We start from the raw sequence: 19,233 nt of genomic DNA on the forward strand, positions 1-19,233 counted from the left end.
TCAGGATTTTTTCTAAATGTCAAAAAGTCAGTCAATCTTGAGTACAGTTTTTGGTCCAACAAACTGTCAATAAACCGGTTTCGTACTCGGTGGCCTTCCCTAACCCAAACACAGTTTTATGTTACCAGTACAGATTACAATACTTTTTACTGTAGCCACATTTCCACTAGGTGGTGTAGTTTGGTACAGTACACCCTGTTTTTTGTTTAGGCCAAAGCAACCCAACACAACTGCCTTCAATGAAACAATCATATGACTTTTTAATGATTTTACAATGTAGTTTAACATAGGTAATGTGCGTCTGGATCCTGTTTATGAACCAATGGAGGAAATCAATGAATAATTACAATTAATAAAAATTACAATAATTAAAAAACAAGGTTTGTTACACATCTTAAAATAAATCCTGAAGCTCTGCCAACCATCCGCCCGTCATCTTTATAAGTGGGAGCTAACCGAGCTTTAACCGTACTACATTCTTCACAGATAATAGCATCAGGTACTACCTACCGTTGAGTAAACAAACACCATAGGTTGAGGTGATATGATATTTAGATTGCAATGCATTATTGAAATCTCAAAAAGTCAGATATTTCTTTTTTCAAAAAGTCTGGATTTTTTTGTTGGTGTCAAAAAGTAAGGATTTTTTTTATTAGTGTCAAAAAGTAAGGATTTTATCAAAGTGTCAAAAAGTAATGATTTTTTTCAAATGTCAAAAAGTCAGAATTTTTTTCTAAGTGTCAAAAAGTCAGACATGTTTTGGGCAAAAAGTAGGGATTTTTTTCAAATGTCAAAAAGTCAGAAATTTTTTCAAACGTCAAAAAGTCAGGATTTTTTCCAAGTGTCAAAAAGTCAGGATTTTTTGTCAAAAAGTCTGGATTTTTTTCTAAATGTCAAAAAGTCTGGATATTTTCTAAGTGTCAAAAAGTGGGGATTTTTTTCCAAGTGTCAATAAATCTGCATTTTTTCAAAGTGTCAAAAAGTCTGGATATTTTCTAAGTGTCAAAAAGTCGGGATTTTTTTCCAAGTGTCAATAAGTCTGCATTTTTTCAAAGTGTCAAAAAGTCGGTATTTTTTTCTAAATGTCAAAAAGTCTGGATTTTTTATAAGTGTCAATAAATTAGGATTATTTCAAAGTGTCAAAAAGTCAGGATTTTTTTCAAGTGTCAAAAAGTCAGAAATTGTTTCTAAGTGTCAAAAAGTCGGAAATTTTTGGGGGCAAAAAGTTTGAATTTTTTCTAAGTGTTAAAGGGTTAGCATTTTTTCAAAGTGTCTAAAAGTCTGCTTTTTTTTCTAAGTGTCAAAAAGTCGGGATTTTGTTCCAAGTGTCAATAAGTCTGCATTTTTTTAAAGTGTCAAAAAGTCTGGATATTTTCTTTTAAGTGTCAAAAACTCGTTATTTTTTTCTAAGTGTCAAAAAGTCTGGATTTTTTTCTAAGTGTCAATAAGTCGGCATTTTTTCTAAGTGTCATAAAGCCTGGATATTTTCTAAGTGTCAAAAAGCCTGGATATTTTCTTTTAAGTGTCAAAAAGTCTGGAATTTTTTCTAAGTGTCTTAAAAAGTCTGGATTTTTTGTAAATGTCAAAAAGTCTGGATTTTTTCTAAGTCTCAAAAAGTCAGAAATTTTTGGGGCAAAAATTTGGTATTTTTTCTAAATGTCAAAAAGTCGGACATTTTTTTTGTCAAAAAGTCGGACATTTTTTTGTCAAAAAGTTTGGATTTTTTGTAATTGTCACAAAGTCTGGATTTTTTCTAAGTGTCAAAAAATCGGGATTTTTTCAAAGTGTCAAAAAATCGGGATTTTTTCAAAGTGTCAAAAAGTCTGAATTTTTTTTGTCTAAAAATCAGGATTTTTTTCTAAGTATCAAAAAGTCTGTAATTTTTTTGTCTAAAAGTCGGGTATTTTGTAAGTGTCAAAATGTCTGGATAAAAAGTCGGAAATTTTTGGGGGCAAAAAGTTTGGATTTTTTTCTAAGTGTTAAAAAGTTGGCATTTTTTCAAAGTGTCAAAAAGTCGGAAGTTTTTTAGTCTAAAAATAAGGATTTTTTGTAAGTATCAAAAAGTCTGACATTTTTTGGTCGAAATGTCGTTTTTTTTTGTAAGTGTCAAAATGTCTGGATATTTTCTAAGTGTCAAAAAGTCTGGATTTTTTATGTGTCAAAAAGTCGGAAATTTTTGGGGGCAAAAAGTTTGGATTTTTTTCTAAGTGTTAAAAAGTTGGCATTTTTTCAAAGTGTCAAAAAGTCGGAAGTTTTTTAGTCTAAAAATAAGGATTTTTTGTAAGTATCAAAAAGTCTGACATTTTTTGGTCGAAATGTCGTTTTTTTTTGTAAGTGTCAAAATGTCTGGATATTTTCTAAGTGTCAAAAAGTCTGGATTTTTTATGTGTCAAAAAGTCGGAAATTTTTGGGGGCAAAAAGTTTGGATTTTTTTCTAAGTGTTAAAAAGTTGGCATTTTTTCAAAGTGTCAAAAAGTCGGAAGTTTTTTAGTCTAAAAATAAGGATTTTTTGTAAGTATCAAAAAGTCTGACATTTTTGGGTCAAAAAGTCGTTTTTTTGTAAGTGTCAAAATTTCTGGATATTTTCTAAGTGTCAAAAAGTCTGGATTTTTTATAAGTGTCAAAAAGTCGGAAATTTTTGGGGGCAAAAAGTTTGGATTTTTTTCTAAGTGTTAAAAAGTTGGCATTTTTTCAAAGTGTCAAAAAGTCGGAAGTTTTTTAGTCTAAAAATAAGGATTTTTTGTAAGTATCAAAAAGTCTGACATTTTTTGGTCGAAATGTCGTTTTTTTTTGTAAGTGTCAAAATGTCTGGATATTTTCTAAGTGTCAAAAAGTCTGGATTTTTTATGTGTCAAAAAGTCGGAAATTTTTGGGGGCAAAAAGTTTGGATTTTTTTCTAAGTGTTAAAAAGTTGGCATTTTTTCAAAGTGTCAAAAAGTCGGAAGTTTTTTAGTCTAAAAATAAGGATTTTTTGTAAGTATCAAAAAGTCTGACATTTTTTGGTCGAAATGTCGTTTTTTTTTGTAAGTGTCAAAATGTCTGGATATTTTCTAAGTGTCAAAAAGTCTGGATTTTTTATGTGTCAAAAAGTCGGAAATTTTTGGGGGCAAAAAGTTTGGATTTTTTTCTAAGTGTTAAAAAGTTGGCATTTTTTCAAAGTGTCAAAAAGTCGGAAGTTTTTTAGTCTAAAAATAAGGATTTTTTGTAAGTATCAAAAAGTCTGACATTTTTGGGTCAAAAAGTCGTTTTTTTGTAAGTGTCAAAATTTCTGGATATTTTCTAAGTGTCAAAAAGTCTGGATTTTTTATAAGTGTCAAAAAGTCGGAAATTTTTGGGGGCAAAAAGTTTGGATTTTTTTCTAAGTGTTAAAAAGTTGGCATTTTTTCAAAGTGTCAAAAAGTCGGAAGTTTTTTAGTCTAAAAATAAGGATTTTTTGTAAGTATCAAAAAGTCTGACATTTTTGGGTCAAAAAGTCGTTTTTTTGTAAGTGTCAAAATTTCTGGATATTTTCTAAGTGTCAAAAAGTCTGGATTTTTTATAAGTGTCAAAAAGTCGGAAATTTTTGGGGGCAAAAAGTTTGAATTTTTTCTAAGTGTTAAAGAGTTGGCATTTTTTCTAAGTGTCTAAAAGTCTGCTTTTTTTTCTAAGTGTCAAAAAGTCGGGATTTTGTTCCAAGTGTCAATAAGTCTGCATTTTTTTAAAGTGTCAAAAAGTCTGGATATTTTCTTTTAAGTGTCAAAAACTCGTTATTTTTTTCTAAGTGACAAAAAGTCTGGATTTTTTTCTAAGTGTCAATAAGTCGGCATTTTTTCTAAGTGTCAAAAAGCCTGGATATTTTCTAAGTGTCAAAAAGCCTGGATATTTTCTTTTAAGTGTCAAAAAGTCTGGAATTTTTTCTAAGTGTCTTAAAAAGTCTGGATTTTTTGTAAATGTCAAAAAGTCTGGATTTTTTCTAAGTCTCAAAAAGTCGGAAATTTTTTGGGCAAAAATTTGGTATTTTTTCTAAATGTCAAAAAGTCGGACATTTTTTTGTCAAAAAGTCGGACATTTTTTGGTCAAAAAGTTTGGATTTTTTGTAATTGTCAAAAAGTCTGGATTTTTTCTAAGTGTCAAAAAATCGGGATTTTTTCAAAGTGTCACAAAGTCTGAATTTTTTTTGTCTAAAAATCAGGATTTTTTTCTAAGTATCAAAAAGTCTGTAATTTTTTTGTCTAAAAGTCGGGTATTTTGTAAGTGTCAAAATGTCTGGATATTTTATGAGTGTCAAAAAGTCGGAAATTTTTGGGGGCAAAAAGTTTGGATTTTTTTCTAAGTGTTAAAAAGTTGGCATTTTTTCAAAGTGTCAAAAAGTCGGAAGTTTTTTAGTCTAAAAATAAGGATTTTTTGTAAGTATCAAAAAGTCTGACATTTTTTGGTCGAAATGTCATTTTTTTTTGTAAGTGTCAAAATGTCTGGATATTTTCTAAGTGTCAAAAAGTCTGGATTTTTTATGTGTCAAAAAGTCGGAAATTTTGGGGGGCAAAAAGTTTGGATTTTTTTCTAAGTGTTAAAAAGTTGGCATTTTTTCAAAGTGTCAAAAAGTCGGAAGTTTTTTAGTCTAAAAATAAGGATTTTTTGTAAGTATCAAAAAGTCTGACATTTTTGGGTCAAAAAGTCGTTTTTTTGTAAGTGTCAAAATTTCTGGATATTTTCTAAGTGTCAAAAAGTCTGGATTTTTTATAAGTGTCAAAAAGTCGGAAATTTTTGGGGGCAAAAAGTTTGAATTTTTTCTAAGTGTTAAAGGGTTAGCATTTTTTCTAAGTGTCTAAAAGTCTGCTTTTTTTTCTAAGTGTCAAAAAGTCGGGATTTTGTTCCAAGTGTCAATAAGTCTGCATTTTTTTAAAGTGTCAAAAAGTCTGGATATTTTCTTTTAAGTGTCAAAAACTCGTTATTTTTTTCTAAGTGTCAAAAAGTCTGGATTTTTTTTAAAAGTCAAAAAATCAAACATTTTTGGGGCAAAAAGTTGGTAGTTTTTCCAAGTGTCAAAAAGTCGGGATTTTTTCAAAGGGTCAAAAAGTTGGAAATGTTTTTGTCAAAAAGTCGGGATTTTTTGTAAGTGTCAAAACATCTGGATTTTTTGTAAGTGTCAAAACATGTGACTTTTATGTTGAGTAAGATCCCGACAGGTGCAGAGAACAGTCACGTAGCAAGCAGCTCACAATGAGACGGTACACGTGTTCCAACAAGGATCCTCACATAGATGTTGTCTCTCTGGTAGCGCAGAAAGAGGTTGTGCATGATGGCAGCTTCATGCAGCTCGGCCAGCAGGGACATGTCCTCCTCTCCATGGATGCTGCCGGGCTGCATGGGGTACGCCGTGTCCCCGCTCAGCTCGGCCTTCTGCAGGTGGACCACCTGGAAGAACACCAGACAGGGAATGTGTGTTTGAAGAAGACAGACAGTTGATGTCGTATTTATGAGAAAATAAAAATGACGCGGCACTTCCAGGCTTGACGACATAAGCACAACTGCGAGACGTGTCAACACAAACCTGAAGATCTGAAGTCAGCCACTGTGACAACCACACTGGGTCAAAAGTATACATACAGCAATGTTAATATTTGCTCACACGTCCCTTGGCAAGTTTCACTGCAATAAGACGCTTTTGGTAGCCATCCACAAGCTTCCGGTTGAATTTTTTAAACCACTCCTCTTGAAAAAGTTGGTGCAGTTCAGCTAAATTTGTTTGTTTTTCTGACATGGACTTGTTACTTCAGCATTGTCCTCACGTTTAAGTCAGGACTTTGGGAAGGCCTCTTTTTGTAGTCGTCTAGCACAGTTGTACACAACGTTAGTGATTCCCAAAGCCCAAAAAAAGTCTGCGGGCTATAGAGCGTTTTCATTTCGGGCTCCACTACTCTGGAATGCCCTCCCTGTAAAAGTTCGAGATGCCACCTCAGTAGAAGCATTTAAGTCTCACCTTAAAACTCATTTGTATACTCTAGCCTTTAAATAGACTCCCGTTTTAGACCAGTTGATCTGCCGTTTCTTTCCTTTTTCTTCTATGTCCCACTCTCCCTTGTGGAGGGGGTCCGGTCCGATCCGGTGGCCATGTACTGCTTGCCTGTGTATCGGCTGGGGACATCTCTGCGATGCTGATCCGCCTTCGCTTGGGATGGTTTCCTGCTGGCTCCGCTGTGAACGGGACTCTCGCTGCTGTGTTGGATCCGCTTTGGACTGGACTCTCGCGACTGTGTTGGATCCATTGTGGATTGAACTTTCACAGTATCATGTTAGACCCGCTCGACATCCATTGCTTTCCTCCTCTCCAAGGTTCTCATAGTCATCATTGTCACCGACGTCCCACTGGGTGTGAGTTTTCCTTGCGTGGGCCTACCGAGGATGTCGTGGTGGTTTGTGCAGCCCTTTGAGACACTAGTGATTTAGGGCTATATAAGTAAACATTGATTGATTGATTGAACTACAACTGCAATAACAAACATTAAATTCTAATACAACACTGGTCTGAAAGGGTGAATAAAAACCAACTGGCAGTCGGAAGTCTAATGGACAAGAAGAAAGTCGCTTACTTGACGGGGCCGATCGATACAAATGGTTAAAGATTGTGGTTCTTCCAATGCATTACTGCAGGCTCCGCTGGCATTTTAATTGCATCGCAGTATGGAGGCGGACTTTTTTTTTTAGGCTTTAGAAGACTGCAGAGTCATCACAAACGAGCTGGTGGTACCTAACTGCTGTAATGTTCTGCTGAGGCCAGCTGCTGGGCATCCAGTCTTACTCACTAGTCTTGGCTCTGAATCCACAGTATCAATCAATCAATCAATCAATGTTTATTTATATAGCCCCAAATCACAAATGTCTCAAAGGACTGCACAAATCATTACGACTACAACATCCTCGGAAGAACCCACAAAAGGGCAAGGAAAACTCACACCCAGTGGGCAGGGAGAATTCACATCCAGTGGGACGCCAGTGACAATGCTGACTATGAGAAACCTTGGAGAGGACCTCAGATGTGGGCAACCCCCCCCCCTCTAGGGGACCGAAAGCAATGGATGTCGAGCGGGTCTAACATGATACTGTGAAAGTTCAATCCATAGTGGCTCCAACACAGCCGCGAGAGTTCAGTTCAAGCGGATCCAAGACAGCAGCGAGAGTCCCGTCCACAGGAAACCATCTCAAGCGGAGGCGGATCAGCAGCGTAGAGATGTCCCCAACCGATACAGGCGAGCGGTCCATCCTGGGTCTCGACTCTGGACAGCCAGTACTTCATCCATGGTCATCGGACCGGACCCCCTCCACAAGGGAGGGGGGGACATAGGAGAAAGAAAAGAAGCGGCAGATCAACTGGTCTAAAAAGGAGGTCTATTTAAAGGCTAGAGTATACAGATGAGTTTTAAGGTGAGACTTAAATGCTTCTACTGAGGTAGCATCTCGAACTGTTACCGGGAGGGCATTCCAGAGTACTGGAGCCCGAACGGAAAACGCTCTATAGCCCGCAGACTTTTTTTGGGCTTTAGGAATCACTAATAAGCCGGAGTCTTTTGAACACAGATTTCTTGCCGGGACATATGGTACAATACAATCAGCAAGATAGGATGGAGCTAGACCGTGTAGTATTTTATACGTAGGTAGTAAAACCTTAAAGTCACATCTTAAGTGCACAAGAAGCCAGTGCAGGTGAGCCAGTATAGGTATATATGTATGTATATATGTATATAAAGGTATATACAGTATAGGTATATATGTATGTATATATGTATATAAAGGTATATACAGTACAGGCGTAATGTGATCAAACTTTCTTGTTCTTGTCAAAAGTCTAGCAGTAGTACAGTTGGGCAATCTGTTTTTATTACGAAAGTGTAGTAAGCCATGGATTATACTGAATATGAGTTGGGAAATTGTGCTAGATGTAAATATAAACAGAATACAATGCTTTGCAAATCCTTTTCAACCCATATTCAGTTGAATATGCTACAAAGACAACATATTTGATGTTCAAACTGATAAACATTATTTTTGTTGCAAATAATCATTAACTTTAGAATTTGATGCCAGCAACATGTGACAAAGAAGTTGGGAAAGGTGGCAATAAATACTGATAAAGTTGAGGAATGCTCATCAAACACTTATTTGGAAATTCCCACAGGCTAATTGGGAACAGGTGGGTGCCATGATTGGGTATAAAAACAGCTTCCCCAAAAAATGCTCAGTCTTTCACAAGAAAGGATGGGGCGAGGTACACCCCTTTGTCCACAACTGCGTGAGCAAATAGTCAAACAGTTTAAGAACAACGTTTCTCAAAGTGCAATTGCAAGAAATGTAGGGATTTCAACATCTACGCTCCATAATATCATCAAAAAGTTCAGAGAATCTGGAGAAATCACTCCACGTAAGCGGCATGGCCGGAAACCAACATTGAATGACCGTGAGTGACCTTTGATCAAAAACGACATCAATCTCTAAAGGATATCACCACATGGAACACTTCAGAAAACCACTGTCACTAAATACAGTTTGTCGCTACATCCGTAAGTGCAAGTTAAAGCTCTACTACGCAAAGCAAACGCCATTTATCAACAACATCCAGAAACGCTGACGGCTTCTCTGGGCCCGAGATCATTGGAGATGGACTGATGCAAAGTGGAAAAGTGTTCTGTGGTCTGACGAGTCCACATTTCTAATTGTTTTTGGAAATATTCGACATCGTGTCATCCGGACCACAGGGGAAGCGAACCATCCAGACTGTTATCGACGCAAAGTTTAAAAGCCAGAGGGGTGCATTAGTGCCCAAAGCACGGGTAACCTACACATCTGTGAAGGCACCATTAATGCTGAAAGGTACATACAGGTTTTGGAACAACATATGCTGCCATCTAAGAGCCGTCTTTTTCACGGACGCCCCTGCTTATTTCAGCAAGACAATGCCAAACCACATTCAGCACGTGTTACAACAGCGTGGCTTCTTAAAAAAAGAGCGTGGGTAATTTTTCGGCCCGCCTGCAGCCATCAAAAATGTGTGACGCATTATGAAGCGTGAAATACGACAGCGGAGACCCTGGACTGTTGAACGACTGAAGCTCTACATAAAACAAGAATGGGAAAGAATTCCACTTTCAAAGCTTCAACAATTAGTTTCCTCAGTTCCCAAATGTTTATTGAGTGTTATTAAAAGAAAAGGTGATGTAACACAGTGGTGAACATGCCCTTTCCCAACTACTTTGGCACTTGTTGCAACCATGAAATTCTAAGTCAGGGGTTTTTGAGTTTGAACATCAAATATCTTGTCTTTGTAGTGCATTCAACTGAATATGGGTTGAAAAGGATTTGCAAATCATTGTATTCCGTTTATATTTACATCTAACACAATTTCCCAACTCATATGGAAACAGGGTTTGTAAGTTAGCGTGATATCAAACATCATGCTGGTCAAATATGATGTTACTGGAAAATGGGCGTATCCTGAAGGCAAAAGCACAATAACAATGCGCTCATATGTGATATTTGAAGGTTTCAGGGAGGACAAAGAACTCGAGGGAGAGAAGCAATGATGTCATCCATCCAGCAGATTTACAGGCAGCTCTGTGTTAATATTTGTATTTTTTATAGTGACAGGGACTGAAAGATAAATCTTAGTTATTTCATGGAATTACTTTGTGTAATTTGATGCTATTATCAGGTTCTGAAAAATGGGCTTCGAATTGAGAAATCAATCTCCCTGTAGTTCACTTTATGTTGACACTGCAATAAAGCATGAACTCTCAAATTAAACATGCAGAGTGGCCGGGAATCAAATAAAATCCCGAATAACAAACAGCTGAGAGAGGATCTGAGTAGGTTCCATAAACAAAAAAGAAATATACAATCGCCTATTTCTATAGGAATGTTTCTATATGTATTCAACAAGTTGAAGTCTATCCATTCGAGTGACTTTTGGTTTTGAACCAAAGCGAAAAATTCCGAGATCACATTTCACAAAGCAGACATTGGGGAGCCTCGGGGAGCTTTTTCCACGCCAAAAACATCTAACTTGATCCTAGAAAACCGAGCAGGCGTTTGAGGTTTCACTGTCCCGCGTCTCATCCTGACTCTTCAGGCTTTGGGTTTTATCGTCCTGGCCAATAATTGACTGGCTTCAGAGCCACAGAAGCCCTGTTAGATTATCAACACTGCCTGTTTGACACCGTCTTCATTAGTGATAACAAGCTGAGTGCTACAATGTGACATGAGATTAATAATCAATAACTGCCAACAGACACTTGACACCCTAAAGCCTGGGTGTCAAACTCTGGCCCGCCGTTTAATTAGGGTCCTTGGCCTTCCGGGACGCTAAAATATACACCCCCTGCTATCACTTCAACCCCGCCGCCGAAAAAAGGCATTCCATTTTTATCAAAATTTTATTTGATATGCCATTGATATTTTTTAATTATTATTATTATTTGAAACTCGATTTTGCATGTCACTATAAAGTTATATACTGTAAGCCATGCTTATACAAGATTCAATGCAGCCATACTGGTCACACTGAGGGTGGCCGTATAAACAACTTTAACACTGTTGAAAATATGCGCCACTCTGTGAACCCACACCAAACAAGAATGACACATTTTGGGAGAACATCCGCACCGTAACACAACATAAACACAACAGAACAAATACCCACAACCCCTTGCAGCACTAACTCTTCCGGGACGCTAAAATATACACCCCCTGCTATCACTTCAACCCCGCCGCCGAAAAAAGGCATTCCATTTTTATTTAAATTTGATTTGATATGCCATTGATATTTTTTAATTATTATTATTATTTGAAACTCGATTTTGCATGTCACTTTAAAGTTATATACTGTAAGCCTTGCTTGTTCAAGATTCAATGCAGCCATACTGGTCACACTGAGGGTGGCCGTATAAACAACTTTAACACTGTTGAAAATATGCGCCACTCTGTGAACCCACACCAAACAAGAATTACACATTTTGGGAGAACATCCGCACCGTAACACAACATAAACACAACAGAACAAATACCCACAACCCCTTGCAGCACTAACTCTTCCGGGACGCTAAAATATACACCCCCTGCTATCACTTCAACCCCGCCGCCGAAAAAAGGCATTCCATTTTTATTTAAATTTTATTTGATATGCCATTGATATTTTTTTAATTATTATTATTATTTGAAACTCGATTTTGCATGTCACTATAAAGTTATATACTGTAAGCCTTGCTTGTTCAAGATTCAATGCAGCCATACTGGTCACACTGAGGGTGGCCGTATAAACAACTTTAACACTGTTAAAAATATGCGCCACTCTGTGAACCCACACCAAACAAGAATTACACATTTTGGGAGAACATCCTCACCGTAACACAACATAAACACAACAGAACAAATACCCACAACCCCTTGCAGCACTAACTCTTCCGGGACGCTACAATATACACCCCCTGCTATCACTTCAACCCCGCCGCCGAAAAAAGGCATTCCATTTTTAATTAAATTTTATTTGATATGCCATTGATATTTTTTAATTATTATTATTATTTGAAACTCGATTTTGCATGTCACTATAAAGTTATATACTGTAAGCCTTGCTTGTTCAAGATTCAATGCAGCCATACTGGTCACACCGAGGGTGGCCGTATAAACAACTTTAACACTGTTACAAATATGCGCCACTCTGTGAACCCACACCAAACAAGAATTACACATTTTGGGAGAACATCCGCACCGTAACACAACATAAACACAACAGAACAAATACCCACAACCCCTTGCAGCACTAACTCTTCCGGGACGCTACAATATACACCCCCTGCTATCACTTCAACCCCGCCGCCGAAAAAAGGCATTCCATTTTTAATTAAATTTTATTTGATATGCCATTGATATTTTTTAATTATTATTATTATTTGAAACTCGATTTTGCATGTCACTATAAAGTTATATACTGTAAGCCTTGCTTGTTCAAGATTCAATGCAGCCATACTGGTCACACTGAGGGTGGCCGTATAAACAACTTTAACACTGTTACAAATATGCGCCACTCGGTGAACCCACACCAAACAAGAATTACACATTTTGGGAGAACATCCTCACCGTAACACAACATAAACACAACAGAACAAATACCCACAACTCCTTGCAGCACTAACTTTTCCGGGACGCTACAATATACACCCCCCCCCCACACCAAACCCCGTCCACCTCAACCCCGCCGCCGAAAAGAGGCATTCCATTTTTATTTAAATTTTTTTTAATATGCCATTGATATTTTTTAATTATTATTGTTATTTGAAACTCGATTTTGCATGTCACTATTAAGTTATATAAATACAAAAATACAAAAAAACTAATCCGTCTGGAGCCGCAAAAATTGAAAAGCCTCATATAAGTCTTATAATGAAGGCAACACATGACGTAAGTGTCTATATTAGCTGTTATTATTATTTCTGTCTTGCCTCTGGTGAGGGAGGTCACATTTTTCTCCGCTGCCTCCTTTCCCAGCTTGCTCTCTTTGTTTTTGTCCTGTCTGAACTTTTTTGAAGGCTCTTTCTTTTCGCTGTCCCCAAATCTAAACTGGACTATCGATGCAATTCCATCCATCCATCCATCATCTTCCGCTTATCCGAGGTCGGGTCGCGGGGGGAACAGCCTAAGCAGGGAAACCCAGACTTCCCTTCCCCCCAGCCACTTCGTCTAGCTCTTCCCGGGGGATCCCGAGGCGTTCCCAGGCCAGCCGGGAGACATAGTCTTCCCAACGTGTCCTGGGTCTTCCCCGTGGTCTCCTACCGGTTGGACGTGCCCTAAACACCTCCCTAGGGAGGCGTTCGTGTGGCATCCTGACCAGATGCCCGAACCACCTCATCTGGCTCCTCTCCATGTGGAGGAGCAGCGGCTTTACTTTGAGTTCCTCCCGGATGGCAGAGCTTCTCACCCTATCTCTAAGGGAGAGACCTGGAAACTCATTTGGGCCGCTTGTACCCGTGATCTTATCCTTTCGGTCATGACCCAAAGCTCATGACCATAGGTGAGGATGGGAACGTAGATCGACCGGTAAATTGAGAGCTTTGCCTTCCGGCTCAGCTCCTTCTTCACCACAACGGATCGGTACAACGTCCGCATTACTGAAGACGCCGCACCGATCCGCCTGTCGATCTCACGATCCACTCTTCCCTCACTCGTGAACAAGACTCCTAGGTACTTGAACTCCTCCACTTGGGGCAGGGTCTCCTCCCCAACCCGGAGATGGCATTCCACCCTTTTCCGGGCGAGAACCATGGACTCGGACTTGGAGGTGCTGATTCTCATTCCGGTCGCTTCACACTCGGCTGCGAACCGATCCAGCGAGAGCTGAAGATCCCGGCCAGATGAAGCCATCAGGACCACATCATCTGCAAAAAGCAGAGACCTAATCCTGCGGTCACCAAACCGGAACCCCTCAACGCCTTGACTGCGCCTAGAAATTCTGTCCATAAAAGTTATGAACAGAATCGGTGACAAAGGACAGCCTTGGCGGAGTCCAACCCTCACTGGAAACGTGTCCGACTTACTGCCGGCAATGCGGACCAAGCTCTGGCACTGATCATACAGGGAACGGACCGCCACAATAAGACAGTCCGATACCCCATACCCCATCTACTATCGATGCAATTGACAAAGTCTTTTCGACGAAGAAAAGAGGTCCGGGGGAGCCTGGCTGCCCTGATGGAACCATTGTTGCGGGGTACGTGAGAGACTCCTGGAATAAATGGAGAATCATGTGCCTCTCAGTCCTTTCCATCGAGGACGTGGAAGACATCTACCGTAATCGTAATTGCTCTGGTGTATCGTCAAATTCGTAAGACCATGGCAGCCACTCAAGGAGCCCAAAGGCTGTTCGTCGCAATGAAACGGCTATGGGAACACAGACTGTGGCGATTTCTGAACTAAATCGCAAGATGAATCACATCGTGGAGAACTTTGCTAAAAAGGAAGATTGAATTGAATTTGAAAGACTAAGAACAGACAAGCCATTGTTTTGTCTGTTCGCGAAAAACAAACATCCTAACTTACGATTTGACTCCCTCGAATGGCCTTGACGCTAGGACCAGGCTGTTAAATAAATAAATGGGTTGTACTTGTATAGCGCTTTTCTACCTTCAAAGTACTCGAAGCGCTTTGACACTACTTCCACATTTACCCATTCACACACTGATGGAGGGAGCTGCCATGCAAGGCGCTAACCAGCACCCATCAGGAGCAAGGGTAAAGTGTCTTGCTCAGGACAAAACGGACGTGACGAGGTTGGTACTAGGTGGGGATTGAACCAGAGACCCTCGGGTTGCGCACGGTCACTCTCCCACTGCGCCACGCCGTCCCAATGATGGATGCTTCTGACCTCCCTCCCTTCTCAACGACACCTGGAGTCGAACTTTTTCAGATCGGCCTCCGTCGACAAAAACATTACACCATCACACCCAGGACAATTGGGCACACACCTCCCCCCCCCCCCCCCATCCCACCCCACACCTTCACCACCGCTTGTTTTTCCCCTCGGGGCCTTCTAGGGCTCCAACTCCCCTCTTCCCCTGTGCGAGTTGTCGTGATTAAATGTAACGTCTTTATGTATGCATTGCAAATTACGTATTTTCCCTTGGACTCAGCCGCATGTGACTGATGTTTTTTTTACTCTTCCGCCCTTTCTCAATATCACCTTTTTCCCACCTTTACTGCAGACACTGTATTGATCCGTTGTGTTGAAGAAGGAGCTGAGCCGGAAGGCAAAGCTCTCAATTTACCGGTCGATCTACGTTCCCATCCTCACCTATGAAAGTGGTTTTCTGAAGTGTTCCTGAGCCCATGTGGTGATATCCTTTAGAGATTAATGTCGGTTTTTGATACAGTGCCGTCTGAGGGATGGAAGGTCACGGTCACTCAATGTTGGTTTCCGGCCATGCCGCTTACGTGGAGTGATTTCTCCAGATTCTCTGAACCTTTTGATGATATTATGGAGCGTAGATGTTGAAATCCCTAAATTTCTTGCAATTTCACTTTGAGAAACGTTGTTCTTAAACTGTTTGACTATTTGCTCACGCAGTTGTGGACAAAGGGGTGTACCTCGCCCCATCCTTTCTTGTCAAAGACTGAGCATTTTTTTAGGAAGCTGTTTTTATACCCAATCATGGCACCCACCTGTTCCCAATTAGCCTGCACACCTGTGGGATGTTCCAAATAAGTGTTTGATGAGCATTCCTCAACTTTATCAGTGTTTATTGCCACCTTTCCCAACTTCTTTGTCACGTGTTGCTGGCATCAAATTCTAAAGTTAATGATTATATGCACACAAAAAAAATGTTTATGAGTTTGAACATCAAATATGTTGTCTTTGTAGCATATTCAACTGAATATGGCTTGAAAAGGATTTGCAAATCATTGTATTCTGTTTATATTTACATCTAACACAATTTCCCAACTCATATGGAAACGGGGTTTGTATGTGTCGTAAACTTATTGGGGTCCTGCATGAGACCCTCTTTGAAAACGGTCACCTGATGGCCCCTCATTCTTATCGCCGAATGGAGCCATTATGTGAGAGAGACACTCATGCACATATCTTGCTCACACAAAAAGTGCAATGTGTCCACCCGTACTGCACTGGGACGCTTATGAGTTGTTATGAGATCAAAAGCTTCTGTCTCGCTCTAATATCCTCATCATATTTCCGCTCAATCACCAGCGTTTTGAAGGCAAAGCTCTAATACTGCTGAGTCATGAGTTGTCCCATGTCCCCGGCCGGGGGCTTGCACTCTTTGACATTCTCAAATTGGGACCCCGCCTCCTCCTCATGAATATTCATTGGCTGCTGGCTGCACAAAAGCAGCAGCAGAGTGTGGTTTCACCAAGGAGGAAACAAAAGGAGAGTTTTCACATTGAAATAACAGCAACGCTCTTTTATAATAAGAGAAAGGCATCACCAGCAAGTACCTATTGCATTTTGGCACGTATTTTGCACGAGGATTAGGGATGGGAGTTTTTAAAGGAGAACATTATCAGCAGACCTATGTAAGCGTCAATATACACCTTGATGTTGCAGAAAAAAGACCATATATTTTTTTAACCGATTCCCAAACTCTAAATGGGTGAATTTCGGCGAAATAAACGCCTTTGTATTTATCACTCTCGGAGCGATGACGTCAAAACGTGACGTCACCTAGGTAGTCAATCGGCCATTTTGTCAAACACATTATACACCATCCATCCATCCATCCATCCATCCATCATCTTCCGCGGGGGCAGAAGCCTAAGCAGGGAAACCCAGACTTCCCTCTCCCCAGCCACTTCGTCCAGCTCTTCCCGGGGGATCCCGAAGCGTTCCCAGGCCAGCCGGGAGACATAGTCTTCCCAACGTGTCCTGGGTCTTCCCCGTGGCCTCCTACCGGTTGGACGTGCCCTAAACACCTCCCTAGGGAGGCGTTCAGGTGGCATCCTGACCAGATGCCCGAACCACCTCATCTGGCTCCTCTCCATGTGGAGGAGCAGCGGCTTTACTTTGAGTTCCTCCCGGATGGCAGAGCTTCTCACCCTATCTCTAAGGGAGAGACCTGGAAACTCATTTGGGCCGCTTGTACCCGTGATCTTATCCTTTCGGTCATGACCCAAAGCTCATGACCATAGGTGAGGATGGGAACGTAGATCGACCGGTAAATTGAGAGCTTTGCCTTCCGGCTCAGCTCCTTCTTCACCACAACGGATCGATACAACGTTCGCATTACTGAAGACGCCGCGCCGATCCGCCTGTCGATCTCACGATCCACTCTTCCCCCACTCGTGAACAAGACTCCTTAAAGAAAATACGGAATTAGTTTAAATAATGTGTTGTTATTGTTAAACTGTCAATAGCACCCCCCTAAATAAATGGATTTTACAGTTATTTCATGTGATCAGTATCATTACTGGTATCGGCCGATCTCACTGATGGATGATCGGTATCGATATAGGCAGCATAAAACCCTGAACTGAATTAAAGGCATAGCGTTTTTTGGGGGGCGGTGTTGCTCGGTTGGTAGAGTAATAGTGCCAGTAACTTGAGGGTTCCAGGTTCGATTCCCGCTTCCGCCATCCTGGCATAATTTAATGTTAATTCCACGACTGTATATATCAATATCGGTTGATATTGGAATCGGTAATCAAGAGTTGGACAATTATCGGAATATCAGCAATAAAGCCATTATCGGACATCTCTATACGTAATTAAAGAAAATACGAAATTAGTTTAAATATTGTGTTGTTATTGTTACACTGTCAATAGCACCCCCCTAAATAAATGGATTTTACAGTTATTTCATGTGATCAGTATCATTACTGGTATCGGCCGAAGTCACTGGATGGATGATCGGTATCGATATAGGCAGCATAAAACCCTGAACTGAATTAAAGGCATAGCGTTTTTTTGGGGCGGTGTTGCTCGGTTGGTAGAGTGGCAGTGCCAGCAACTTGAGGGTTCCAGGTTCGATTCCCGCTTCCGCCATCCTGGCATAATTTAATGTTAATTCCACGACTGTATATATCAATATCGGTTGGTATTGGAATCGGTAATCAAGAGTTGGACAATTATCGGAATATCAGCAATAAAGCCATTATCAGACATCTCTATATGTAATTAAAGAAAATACGAAATTAGTTTAAATATTGTATTGTTATTATTGTTAAACTGTCAATAGCACTCCCCCTAAATAAATGGATTTTACAGTTAATTCATGTGATCAGTATCATTACTGGTATCGGCCGATATCGATATAGGAAGCATAAAACCCTGAACTGAATTAAAAGCATAGCGGTATTTTGGGGCGGTGTTGCTCGGTTGGTAGAGTGGCAGTGCCAGCAAATTGAGGGTTCCAGGTTCGATTCCCGCTTCCGCCATCCTGGCATAATTTTGTGTTAATTCCACGACTGTATATATCGGTATCGGTTGATATCGGAATCGGTAATTAAGAGTTGGACAATTATCAGAATATCAGCAATAAAGCCATTATCGGACATCTCTATATGTAATTAAAGAAAATACTAAATTAGTTTAAATATTGTTATTATTGTTAAACTGTCAATAGCACCCCCCTAAATAAATGGATTTTACAGTTAATTCATGTGATCAGTATCATTACTGGTATCGGCCGATATCGATATAGGAAGCATAAAACCCTGAACTGAATTAAAAGCATAGCGGTATTTTGGGGCGGTGTTGCTCGGTTGGTAGAGTGGCAGTGCCAGCAAATTGAGGGTTCCAGGTTCGATTCCCGCTTCCGCCATCCTGGCATAATTTTGTGTTAATTCCACGACTGTATATATCGGTATCGGTGGATATCGGAATCGGTAATTAAGAGTTGGACAATTATCGGAATATCGGCAATAAAGCCATTATCGGACATCTCTATATGTAATTAAATAAAATACGGAATTGGTTTAAATATTGTGTTGTTATTGTTAAACTGTCAATAGCACCCCCCTAAATAAATGGATTTTACAGTTAATTCATGTGATGAGTATCATTATCGGTGTCGGCCGATCTCACTGGATGGATGATCGGTATCTTTCAGGTTCGATTCCCGCTTTTGCCATCCTCGTCACTGCTCCCAGTGCCCACCCACGCTGCTTTAAAGGCCTACTGAAATGAGATTTTCTTATTTAAACGGGGATAGCAGGTCCATTCTATGTGTCATACTTCATCATTTCGCGATATCGCCATATTTTTGCTGAAAGGATTTATTAGAGAACATCGACGATAAAGTTCACAACTTTTGGTCGCTAATAAAAAAGCCTTGCCTGTACCGGAAGTAGCAGACGATGTGCGCGTGACGTCACGGGTTGTGGAGCTCTTCACATCCCCACATTGTTTACAATAATGGCCACCAGCAGCGAGAGCGATTCGGACCGAGAAAGCCACCATTTCCCCATTAATTTGAGCAAGGATGAAATATGCGTGGATGAGGAAAGTTAGAGTGAAGCACTAGAAAAAAGAAAGAAAAAAAAAGACAGGGCAGTGGGAGCGATTCAGATGTTATTAGACACATTTACTAGGATAAATCTGGAAAATCCCTTATCTGCTTATTGTGTTACTAGTGTTGTAGTGAGATTATACTGTCGTACCTGAAAGTCGGAGTGTGGCCACGGATGTGGTGACCGCCAGTGTCTATGAGGGAAGCCACGCAGCTGCCTCTTTGACAGGTGCACGAGGAACGACACAAGCTC

At 40.1% G+C, this 19,233-nt stretch overlaps 1 protein-coding gene across 1 annotated transcript in view; it reads right to left on the reverse strand.

The window, feature by feature from the left end:
• The window catches only part of myo10l3 (myosin X, like 3), a 289,395-nt gene that overhangs the window by 168,388 nt on the left and 101,774 nt on the right, over positions 1-19,233 (reverse strand). Inside the window, exon 3 of the mRNA XM_061880088.1 lies at positions 5,236-5,394. Within this exon, the coding sequence (XP_061736072.1) occupies positions 5,236-5,394 (159 nt within the window). The remainder of the gene's footprint in view (positions 1-5,235; positions 5,395-19,233) is intronic.

This window comes from Nerophis ophidion, linkage group LG19, assembly GCF_033978795.1.
Source record: "Nerophis ophidion isolate RoL-2023_Sa linkage group LG19, RoL_Noph_v1.0, whole genome shotgun sequence".
In the NCBI taxonomy this organism is placed as follows: Eukaryota; Metazoa; Chordata; class Actinopteri; order Syngnathiformes; family Syngnathidae; genus Nerophis; species Nerophis ophidion.